The sequence below is a fragment of the Misgurnus anguillicaudatus genome, chromosome 17 (genome assembly GCF_027580225.2).
Source record: "Misgurnus anguillicaudatus chromosome 17, ASM2758022v2, whole genome shotgun sequence".
Lineage (NCBI taxonomy): Eukaryota > Metazoa > Chordata > Actinopteri > Cypriniformes > Cobitidae > Misgurnus > Misgurnus anguillicaudatus.
In genome coordinates, this window is record NC_073353.2 from 3,368,982 (window position 1) to 3,381,686 (window position 12,705).

Genomic DNA, 12,705 nt, shown 5'->3' on the forward strand with positions numbered 1-12,705 from the left:
CATAAACAGGGCGGTTAACTGGGTTTGTCAGGAGTAAAGTATGGTCTCCACAACCTCAGTTGAGAGACCTGAGCCTATGAGCCTGGCCCCCTCAGAGGCCAAACCAACAGGCCATATCTCTGGCAAGCTTCCTCCAGAACTTCTGTGGCAGAGTGATTGGGGAAAAAAGAAAGCCACATTGGGCAGTGTGTGCGGTCCTGAGACGCAAACAGATCCACCTCTGCGCGTCCAGATCCTCTCCAAATGTGATTCACCACATCTGGCTGGAGTCTCAACTCCCCAGCAATGGGTGTTGTCATACAGGGCATTCGCCATATTCAAGTGGCCTGGGATCTAAACTGTCGTCAACGAGCACAGTTTGTCCAGAGACCACAATGTCATTATCCCAAAATCAATAATGTAGTGATTTTGGCCCTCTCAGCTTTCCATACTGTACTCCAACCTGTGGGGAGTGCGTCGGGTCAGCGTCACACGCCAGTAGCGCGCACCCAAAAACAGGCCTTCGGATGGACCCCAAGGTCTTCTCCACACCACCAGAGCACGCAGGCAACAATGCGTGACTTTGATTGCAGACCTCCTTAGAAATTTATTTAAGAAACCACCAATGTGATGCCTGTCTAGACAAACACATGATGGCTCCTCAGGTCTAGAAGGAAATGGGACTCCAACCCATACCATCATCATTTCCAAGGCAATTTCAGTGCCATAGCCGATGATGAGTTTCAGCGATTTTTGACCCTTTTGGCTTTCCATAATCGCAACAACCTGTAAGGGATGTGTCTGTTCTCAGCGTAACACGCCAGCAGCGCACACCCAAAACAGTCCTAGGATAGAAACCAAGGTTTCCTCCACACCACCAGAGCACGCAGACAACGATGCGTGACTTTGATTGCAGACCGCCTTAGAGATTTATTTAAGAAACCACTGATGTGATGTCTGTCTAGACAAACACATGATGGCTCCTCCGGTCTAGAAGGAAATGGGAGTCCAACCCATACCATCATCATTTCCAAGGCAATTTCAGTGCCATAGCCGATGATGAGTTTCAGCGATTTTTGACCCTTTTGGCTTTCCATAATCGCAACAACCTGTGAGGGATGCGTCTGTTGTCAGCGTCACACATCGACAACGCGCACCCAACACAGGACCTTGGGACAGAAGCCATGGCTTTCTTCCTGTTACCAAAGCACGCAAACAACGGTGCGTGACTTTGATCATGCGAGACGTGTTTCCCCTCAGGAAAAACCCTCCCGTGTTGAATGGAGACATAAGCTCTAATGTAAGGAATCAGTCCTCGGATCTGATTGCATCACAATCGGTTTCAGTAACAGCATAGCACTGAGCCGCATCACTGAATGATTCCCCTCCTTTTGGAACAATAAAGTAAAGGCTGTAAGCTGTCATTTCTCATGTGGAGGTTCTACAGCCTTCTGCACAAGAATGTAGCCATGCTCCACTACTGGAGCCAGCTGTATGCAGATGAAGGTTAATGGCGTCTGCCTGTCGTACTACGCACCGAAAGGGAAGCAGGCACCATGAATGAGGTGTGAGCTGCTTTGCTTTAATGAGAAAGTGAGTGCCACGAACGAAGACGTCACCCGCCTCAGCAGATGAGGGTCTCGAATCGTAACACACAAAATCATTATATGACTTATGGCGCACAGCGGCCGATCAGGAGAATAAATGCTGTGCACAGCTGTACAAGCAACACACAGCATAGACACAAGTTCACTGTTTGACTCATCGAACAATGACAAACAGCTCATGCAGGCTGTGACAGGCAGATACACATACATAGTCTACACATACAGGTGTAAAAAACGTATGTATATATAATACCTCCGTACTGTAAAAAGAGGAGGCTTCACGTGGAAACTGCACATTTAGCCTTAAACAGTAGGCGGATTATGAAGAGGATCCATCGGAGACAGACAGCTGAAAATATATGGCTCTCACGCAGGGCGCCTTCCCGATCCGGCGAGAGAGAGAGAGAGAGACTTCACGTGCAGGCGGAGATACCGCCGCCTGCACGAAATCATATGGCGACTCCCAGGAGCGCAACCGCCGCTGAAAAGCGGGATCGCAACCGCGAGCCCAAGCTTCCTAGAGAGTGAGAGACAGATGTCACGGGTGTAGGCGGGGATACCGCCGCCTGCACGCACGAGTGCAGTCACCGCTCTGCCTCGACAGAAGCGGGACCGGTTCCGCGAGCCTGAGATATCCTTCTCCAAACGCGAAGCTGGAGCGCAACATGTGCACGGGAATGATCACAGTGCACACAGCCAATATCCTCAAAAGCCAACTGTGCGTGCTGCGCTCGAAGACACATATACATGTGTATCCTTGTCTGTGATATCGCGCTGACAGGGAGATACACATACTTGAACTTCTTGAACATACTTCAGATTTATGCAAACATACACGTAGTCACTTGCTGAGGCACTAAAAAGCGAGTGTGTTTGTGTAGGATGCCTTCTTATACCCCTGGACCGCACGGCATCACGGTCAGTATACAATTATCTCATCATTGTTTATGTTTTACACGTGCTTCAGATTAGTCACGCCGAGGCGTTCCCCAAAGCGTTGCTATGGCGACGCAGCTCGAGTTCCTCGAAAGGGAACCTTAAATTAATGATTTTATGGACACTTTGCTTTATTATTTTGCACAGAAATACCTTATTGCTTACGTTGACTTTGATCATCTCTGAATTCACTTTAGGTAAAGAAACACCTGATGATTTCTGTATTATTTGTTTCAGGAATTTATTTTCTATCTTTTGAAAGTGAACACCGACCATAATATTAAATAAGAGACAATCGTGTCAAATATAGGTTTGGTGCAGATATTTTTTGTGTCATCACCGAAATGTAAAGAAACGGCTTACAGTACCTGTTTTGTAGCTCAACTTTTGACAAGATAACCACCCTGTTTCAAATCCATTTTAAAACTTACACCTGTTGAAAAAATCAGTGTTTTGATGTTTAGTTTGATGAACTCCTAAATATCATCTTAAATATGACATGCAGAGCAAATAGCATGTTCGGCTAAATTGCATGAGCCAGCACGCAACAGGGAAACATCGAAACATCGATACAAGGAAAAGCAATCCAAAAATTACAGACTTAGATCAGAATTTACCTTTATAACAAAAAAAATAAAATAAGGTCAGAAGTAACAAGATGCAGAACAAATGTGTGAACAGTGCAGAGAAACAAAACACAAGCCACTAAATAGTTAAATCAGATAACCCAGAGTGATCTATAAACCTTATACCACATATGTACCACACCTTATACACTTACCAAAAGGATTATTAGCCAATCACATGGCAGTTGCTTTAATGCATTTAGCGGTGTGGTCTTGGTCAAGACAATCTCCTGAACTCCAAACTGAATGTCAGAATGGGAAAGAAAGGTGATTTAAGCAAATTTGAGCGTGGCATGGTTGTTGGTGCCAGACGGGCCGGTCTGAGTATTTCACAATCTGCTCAGTTATTGGGATTTTAACACACAACCATTTCTATGGTTTACAAAGAATGGTGTGAAAAACATCCAGTATGCGGCAGTCCTGTGGGGCGAAAATGGAGAATGAGCCGACTGATTTAAGCTGATAGAAGAGCAACTTTGACAAAAATAACCACTCGTTACAACCGAGGTATGCAGCAAAGCATTTGTGAAGCCACAACACGCACAACCTTGAGGCGGATGGGCTACAACAGCAGAAGACCCCACCGGGTACCACTCATCTTCACTACAAATAGGAAAAAGAGGCTACAATTTGCACTTTCACCAAAATTGGAGTCTCGATTTCTGTTGAGACATTCAGATGGTAGAGTCAGAATTTGACATAAACAGAATGAGAACATGGATCCATCATGCCTGTGCAGGCTGATGGTGGTGGTGTAATGGTGTGGGGGATGTTTTCTTGGCACACTTTATGCCCCTTAGTACCAATTGGGCATCGTTTAAATGCCACAGCCTCCCTGAGCATTGTTTCTGACCATATCCATCCCTTTATGACCACCATGTACTCATCCTCTGATGGCTACTTCCAGCAGGATAATGCACCATGTCACAAAGCTCGAATCATTTCAAATTGGTTTCTTGAACATGACAATGAGTTCACTGTACTAAATCCCAAAAATCTCCATCAACACCAAGATGCTATCCTATCAATATGGGCCAACATTTCTAAAGAATGCTTTCAGCACCTTGTTGAATCAATGCCACGTATAATTATGGCAGTTCTGAAGGCGAAACACAGTATTAGTATGGTGTTCCTAATAATCCTTTAGGTGAGTGTAAATAAACCATACATTCAGGGTCAAATGTACAGGTGTACCGTTCGCATAGTGTGAGTTCACTTTTAGACACTGTAGGTCTTACAGTTAACAGTTCAGCAACAGCTGCTTTTTGCATAGTCAAGCTAGAGTTTGCATCTGTCTGTCTAATGCCCTATTACTCTGCACAATTCAAGTTGTTGTATTAAGTCCCTGGCATGAGTTTATACAGCATGTGAAGAGAGTGGACGAATGGGCTGATTTATGTGTTTTTATCTTTCTTCTGAACAGGTAACCTGGCCACATCCAGAGCCAGAGTGACAGCAGCATCCAGATCTCTGCCTCCACAGCTAAACAGTGGACGAAATAAGGTCTGTATGCTCAACCTGTACACTCCTGCTGTTTCACACACAAGAAAATAATGTGTAATACTTATATACTAGTCTACCATTTCAAACCAATACTAAAACACTCTTCCACTCTTTATTGAAGATGTATCTTAAATGTAAAATCAGAAGGTTCTGCCATATTTACCTTTAACCTCACAGATGCTTCATCACTGTAGGCAAATGATAAAATCAAAAACAAATGTTTATTATAATATGACTACATTATGATCATGATATTCTCTTACTGTTAGTACTGAACTGAGTCTGAACTGTGATGTTATTGTTCATGCCTTGCGTCTTATCTGAACTTGTGTGTGCATGAGAGTGGTTTTTATCTGTTCCTCACTGTCCGTACTTTTATCTGTTCTTTTACTCTTTTATTTGTGCTTTTATTCTTTTCTCCTCAGTCTCCTAAATACCTATTAAAGGTAAGAGTTTTTATTCTCTTTACACTTTTCCCTATCAGGTTGTACAGTATTCAATATTAAAGGGTGAGCTATTTCACATATTCTCCCATTGAGGACGTGTACATGCACAGTCTTACGCCGATTATGCTTAATAAACTGATAACATGTGGGGTCATGTAAAAGCGTAAAATGTTTTTCTTTAATCGGTGAAAGTCCATAAACGGCGTAAGCAAAAACCGATTGGCACAGGTAGTTTTTTGCTCATTACCCCGATTTCGCGTGGCATGTAAACACCTTAACCGGCTTTCTCATTGTTTTGTTCATGTGCGCATGTCTCCGCGTGTGAAACATAAACGGCAGACGGGGAAGTAAGTGCAAAGTAATGCATAAAAGTCTCCGCTCTACTAAATCAGTTGGCAGAGAAACTGCGAAAATAAAAACTGATGTTATATTTACAGGTTTTGGAGACACGAAAAGAGATAAAAACAATATAGCTTAAGACAGATATGCTGTCTGCTTTTTGATCGACTATTATGTACTATAGGCGATGACGTCACTACCTGCGAGAAACCTGACAAATCTCCAAATCCCATGTAAATGCAGTTGTCTGCATAGATTTGCAAACGCATGAAATGCATTTTTTATAATAAGCAGATTTTTGATAGTTATCCGCTTATTCTGTGCATGTAAATGTACTCATTGTATGTGAACAAAAAAGGAATTAGACAATCAGCAAGAATAAAAACAAACTTCTGTGAAGACATGTCTACCCTAACCCAGACCTAAATTTCACCAGACTATAGTCTACTCATATCATGACCATCAGTTTTCTTATGGCGTGTCCACTGCTTTCATTTCTTTGTAAGGAGGTTGCACACTGGGCGAGAACTGCAACACTGTGTCACGTCGCGCCATGTACAGGGGTGCAAACTTGTCACCTTTCGGCGAAATTCGCCGTTTTTTGATACAAAATAGGTCATTCTTGTGATTCGTCTAGATCCGATGAGTTTTTGAAAATGAGGGGTGAGGGGGGTCTGCGACATGGTAGCAGTAAATGAAATTATGAAAATCATGTCCAGCTATTGTGGTAACGATGTCAAATTACTAGCCAGTTTGGCGGGTTATGTTTTACAATTTATAGCCACCTCATTTGCTGCCGAAGTTTAAGCAGTCTGCAGATTGAGTGCACATACTTAACTCGTAGTATTTTCTCATTTGAGGTTACGCGCCCACGTCACGTTGCTGTGCGCGTGGTCATAAAGCTTAACATTTGTTCACGCACCGCAGTTTTAAGTTAAGTGATTTTAAGCCGTTGACAACAGTGCTATATGCGCTATATACCTGTTTCTGTTTAAGAGGAGTGTGCAAGCCGCGTATCCGCTTATATAAGAGCGCTTGTGTCTTGTCACCTTTTTCACCCCTGATGAGTTTGCACCCCTGATGTATCTAACAATCCAACACGTTATTTTCTATTAACATTAAATAACATCAGATTTGTGCCATATCGTTTATGATTAACATAGGCTGCAAATGCATATTTTGTTTCTTAAAGTAGACTCTGTCTGACTAAGCTCACGTTAATAAATGTGCACGTCTGGTGTGCAATACCTGTGGGTTGTCCTACACGTGATGCTACGCTGGGCTTCTAGCCCAATATGCGACCTCCTTTATACTGCATGGTGCACTGCTGAAGTCTATATTCTAATTCTAAAGTGCAAACAAATCTTTACTTTTTAAAATAAATTTGAATCAACCCAGTTGTAACATTGCACCAGCATTGTTCACACTGTTAATCATCAGGGCTAACTGAAATATGTAAATGTGTTACTAAGATTTTAAATAGTCTCGATGTACTTATATGCAAGTACTTATATGTTAATATGCAAGCGAAAGATAAAGACTGTATAAACATAAGTGCTAAAATTTTATTTTTATAGTGGAAAACCTTAACATTAAATGAAAAAAAGAACAAAATGAACAAAAGTAAAGATTTTTTCTTAATACATTTTATTAATAAAAAATCCTTTACTTTTATACATTACGTCTGTTCTGTGTATAAGATTGAAACAGTCCTGCAGTCTAACTGCTATATCTGAGAGACATAAGATGACATTTAAACTGCATTGGTCACAGATGAGACACAGTACAAAGTTTTGCATGTAAGCCAAAGTGGGACAGATGTCTTATTAAAACAAGTTGGAGTGTCTCACTCGTGTCCATGTCTTCAGATACACAGACATCTCTTATAAAGATCACACACACACACACACACACACACACCTGTCTTTCTCTCTCTCTCTCCACACGCAGATGAAATAGAATATTAAGACACACTTTGCTGGTATAGACTCACCGTAAATGATTTATTAGCTTGATATATTCATGAGATCTGTTGTAGGGATGGCTGTTATCATTTCTTGTCCTTGTTAAGACATTAGATTTTTTTCTCTGTAGTTTTAGTCTCTCTAAACCCACCGTGCTGATGAATCTTTCTTTTTGTCATGATATATTAAAGTGCTTGTTTTGTGTCTTTGTATCACTTGATCATTGTCATTAAACTTATGTCATTGTCTAGAAGTTTTGCCTCGTCACACAAGCAAAAATCTGTGGTGAAGGCATTTCTATCTAATTTCATACTTTGCAACTAGTTTGCAAATTCAGCTCTCTTTAACACAAATACACACACTTAATAAGTCCCAGTGCATGGTTTAGATCAGGGGTCTTCAACTACTTTTCTTCGGGGGCCAGATTTTAAAATTGTAAATATGACGCGGGCCAAACATTTACCCCTACACTCCGTAAAAAAAAAAATCCGTAAAAAAACGGACAAAGTACTGTGTAAATATGAAGGAATTTTCCGTATTTATGTTTTACAGACATTTATCCGTTTTTTTTTAATAACATGTTGCATTATGGGTGCAACAACTCCTGCTGCAATCTTTCACTTTTGCCTCTCTATCACCATCTCTGTTTGAAACCTAAAATTACAACTTGCTTGCAGAGTTACTTTCTAAACATGGATGATGTTTAACTTCTAAACAAATGCTGTCAGAACAATATACAAATGCTCAACTATTCCAGCATCCACACATGTGATTTAGTAGACAAATCTTCTTTCTGACGTGACGTGTAAGTCAAATGGATATTTACCACAACATTTATCATATTAAATCTACAGTTTGTGTTTGTTTTAGATTCATTTGAAGTCACCATTATGGAGATTAGTGTTCCCTTTAGTTTTGTCCCTTGACCTTCACTGAACTGATTCTGCTCTTTCAGCATTGCAACAATATTTTTGCTTGTAGCAATTACAACTTGTTTGTTGCTTGATGAAGGAGAATTGTCTATAATGTCATATAAGGTTAGTTGTTTTTATGTTATGCTGCCTAACATATAAATATGAAATGATAAAGTAAGATGAAAGAACTGAAATGTATGAGAGTGACACTCTATGCTGATCTGAAAACACACTGTCTTGAACAAGATGGCTGAAAATGTGTCAGCTGTGGCCCCCGCCCCAGAGACACCAACACCCTGGACACAAATCTCAACAATGGTGAGAGCAAACGTCAAGAAAGCTTTCTGTCCTGGCACCCAGCATGCATTGCGGCATGAAGCTTTGTTGTTGATTGTCACCATTGTTGCGTTTCATATTGAAGTGTCCCTAAAGGTTACGAAAAATGTTCTGTAAATCTACGAACAGTGTTCTATAAATCTACAGAATGTTCAGTTTTTGAATAAACAGAAATGTCTGTAAACATAACGGAAAAGGTACCGGTAATTTTCTGCCAGGACATTATCCGTTTTTTTACGGATTATTTTTTTAGAGTGTATTTTTACTTTTGATATATTTTTTACTTTTACCATATATGTGTGTGTGTTGTTGTCATTTTTGTTACTTTTGTTGTAGTATATTTGAAAAAAACATATTAAAAACATGCATTTTCAAAAAAAAATTAAAATTAAAAGCCTTTTAATTACTGAAAACTCATATTTTCTTTATTAATATTTAAAAACAATTGCAGTTTAACATGTAAGAGCCAAATGTTAATAGTAAAAGTGTAAAAGATCAACACTCCTAAACATATTTTGTTTATAACTGTTTACTTTCATTAAGTGTTACATGTCAACTAGTGATGCGCGGGTCGTCTCGTTACTTACCAGTAATTAAAGTATTCAAGTGTTACTGATTAAGTAAAACAAAAAATAATTAATAATTTTAACTTTGCACACAGTTTTGATTGGAACACACTGAAATACATCACTTCCGGTCTCCGCGTCACATGCGTGTAGTCGCATAAGTTTATTTTCTTTAATGCATCCAAAGCTCGAATTGGATCAGATAATTACGCACCCGCAGATGGTTGGCACCCCACACAGCCCCTTTCTGTGTTGTGTACAGTGTAAAGGTAAAAGTAACCACGCTGAATTTAAATCAGACTATGGTCGTTTCTCAATAAGGCTGCAGCCTCCGGAGGTCGCATTTTGCATACGTCATTAAGTCTAATTTCAGAATTTAACAATTCTAAAGTTGACTATTATTCTTAGTTAATCGTAAATTGTTGTAATATGCTTATGATTTGTGAATGTAATGCTCAGTTAACTTAAACTTGATGACGAATGAAGTCTGCATATGCGACCTCCGGAGGCTGCAACCTTCCGATTGAAAAACGGCCAAAGGTGACCGGCGGGCCGGATAAAGATGATTGGCGGGCCGCACTTGGCCCGCGGGCCGCCAGTTGACTAGCCCTGGTTTAGATTAATCCAGGACTAGCCTTAGTTATTTTAGGACATTTAAGTATTTTTACAAACAAACTTTACAAAAAGTTATGGTACTGTTATATGTTAAAATTAGGGCTGTCAATAGATTAAAAAAATTAATCTAGATTAATCGCATGATTTCATGAGTTAACTCGCGATTAATCGCACATTTTAATCCGTTCTAAATTTACCCTAATTTAACACTTTTCAGGTTTTTAATATTCTAATCATATATACATATATAGATGCTTTATGCAAATGTATGTTAACAACAGCCTGTTTACATTTTAACAGAATCACCAGCCATTGTTTTGTATATGAATTTTCCTTTCAGAAGATTTTTCTTTCTCCATTTTTGTTTGCTGCTGCATCATTTGTGACCTGTGCTGGCAAAATGAGTCGGGATTAGCAAATTTTCAAAAAAAATAGTTGTTCATATTTTGACATTCTCTATTAAAACATAGAACAATGCATGATTTGGTGGAATATAACAAAATAAGACAGAACTACACCTGTTTGAAGTTGAAAGAGTCAGCAAAGTTAAATTACCAGAAAAATTACCACATCCATACATTAAATTACCACATCAATACCTTAAAGTCACTGATAAAACTATAAGATTTAGCACACACAAAGCAAAAACATCATCAATATATTTTAAACTTTTTTTTCTTTTGTTTGATTGACGTTGTGACAGACTGCTTAAAATCTAAGTGATCTAATATAATGTTACACATCAGATAATTTTACCCAACAGTTAACCAAACATTTACTTAAAACATAACAGATTATAGATCCTACCTGCGTGAATTCTTATCAAAACAGATATTTGTAAAACTGTAATTTTGTGTAGATGTCTGCACTCGCGCGTCTGTGTGCACGCGCTTCAGATATCAGACAGTCAGCGTGAGGGGATCGCTTTTGAGTCTTGTCGCTCTTAATAACTCTTTAACATTAATCAGGTACCGAAATTTATCTCTCTTAATGACTCTTTTAACATCAAGCAAGTCCTGCAGTCTATTTTCTAAGTCATGCATAAAACCGAAACCAAAATCAATTGAGACGTATCTTTGTATTAGATTAAACATTAGGAGGACGGTAACGTTACACCTCTCAGACGTATAAATAAAGATTGTATCAGATGTCCAACGAGCATTTAGAGCATTGGATTTGCTAGACGATTTGCTTAATGTTCTTATTTCTATGAAAACCTTTGAATCATTTAGACAGGATCCCATTTGTCTGCGTCTCTGTTCATTCAACAATGTGCTGGACCAAGGGTCAAACAGAAATTGCACGTTGTGTTAATCGCCGTTAATAAAATTAGTGGCGTTAAAATGAATTTGCGTTAACGCGTTAATTTTGACAGCTCTAGTTAAAATATGTCAGTGCAAGGTGTTTTGAAATTAAAGCATTTGAAACATGCATTTTAGTCTGGGACTAGGATAAGCTCTGTGAGGGGAAACTCTGTGAGGGGAAATTTCCATAGTGTATGAAAATAACGAAATTTTTCTTGCTTAAAGGAATATTCCATTTTCTTAAAAGAAAAATCCAGATAATTTACTCACCACCATGTCATCCAAAATGTTGATGTCTTTCTTTGTTCAGTCCAGAAGAAATTATGTTTTTTGAGGAAAACATTGCAGGATTTTTTTCATTTTAATGGACATTAATGGACACCAACAATTAACACTTAACTCAACACACAACAGTGTGGACTATAACGATCCCAAACGAGGCATAAGGGTCTTATCTAGCCAAACGATTGACATTTTTGTCAATAAAAAAAATATGCTCTTTTAAACCACAACTTTTCGTCTATATCCGGTCCAGCGCGACCTAACGTAAATGCGTAGTAACGTAGGGAGGTCACGTGTTACATATATAAAACGCACATTTGCGGACCATTGTAAACAATAAACTGACACAAAGACATTAATTAGTATCAGTTGACATACAACAACGTAGGAACGATCCTCTTTCAACACACTTGTAAACACTGGGGCGGAGTTTCGCGTTCGTCCTCTGTGACCTCTCTTGACGTCATGACGTATTGCGTGGGGTCACGCTGGCGCATCACGACCGGATCTACATGACGAGAAGTTGTGCTTTAAAAGTGTATATTTGTTATTTTTATTGTCAAAAATGACAATCGTTTTGCTAGATAAGACTCTTATGCCTCGTTTGGGATTGTTTATAGTCCTCTGAAACGCCGTTGAAAAAAACTGTGAAGTGTTGAGTTAAGTATTAATTGTTGGTGTCTATTAAAGTCCATTAAAATGAAAAAAATCATGCAATGTTTTCCTCAAAAAAATAATTTCTTCTCGACTGAACAAAGAAAGATATCAACATTTTGGATGACATGGTGGTGAGTAAATTACCTAAAAATGGTACAAGATAACTTTGCTGACTAAATCAGCAAGTGTGCTTTGTATCTATGTGCTTTGGAATAAGATGGAGTGGACATAAAAAAATATTACATTAAATAACAATCATTATTAAATAAATCACCTGAATTTAACACTTTCCCACCATTGACGAGTTATTTGGTCAATTAAGAGAAAACACTTCCCTGCCAATAACGAGTGTTTACGGCAATCCTTTTTTCCGCTATTATCCACTAGGTGGCGGTCTTACACAACTTATAAAACACTGAAGTATTCATTCAACAGTTAAAACTAAGTGTATGTTTTGATCATCCCTCTGAACAAAAATCCTTTACAAAGGTGCAATTGTCTCAGCTTTTTGCTCGAAATTTGGTGTTTTTTAAGAAACTTACCCATATTAACATTAATGTTGCATATTAAGAAGTTGAGAAAGAGAGAAGAAAACAGACTTAATCCCATTGTCTTGTAGGCGTTTCTTGCA

At 39.0% G+C, this 12,705-nt stretch overlaps 1 protein-coding gene across 9 annotated transcripts in view; it reads left to right on the forward strand.

Moving 5' to 3' along the window:
- Window positions 1–12,705, forward strand: part of myo3b (myosin IIIB) — a 190,159-nt gene that overhangs the window by 103,851 nt on the left and 73,603 nt on the right. For 8 of the 9 annotated variants that reach the window (XM_073854841.1, XM_073854844.1, XM_073854840.1 and 5 more), the window contains 2 exons: window positions 4,572–4,651; window positions 5,077–5,097. In XM_073854841.1, coding sequence (XP_073710942.1) covers window positions 4,572–4,651; window positions 5,077–5,097 — 101 coding nt within the window. The remainder of the gene's footprint in view (window positions 1–4,571; window positions 4,652–5,076; window positions 5,098–12,705) is intronic. The other variant, XM_073854842.1, reaches the window with a different exon arrangement.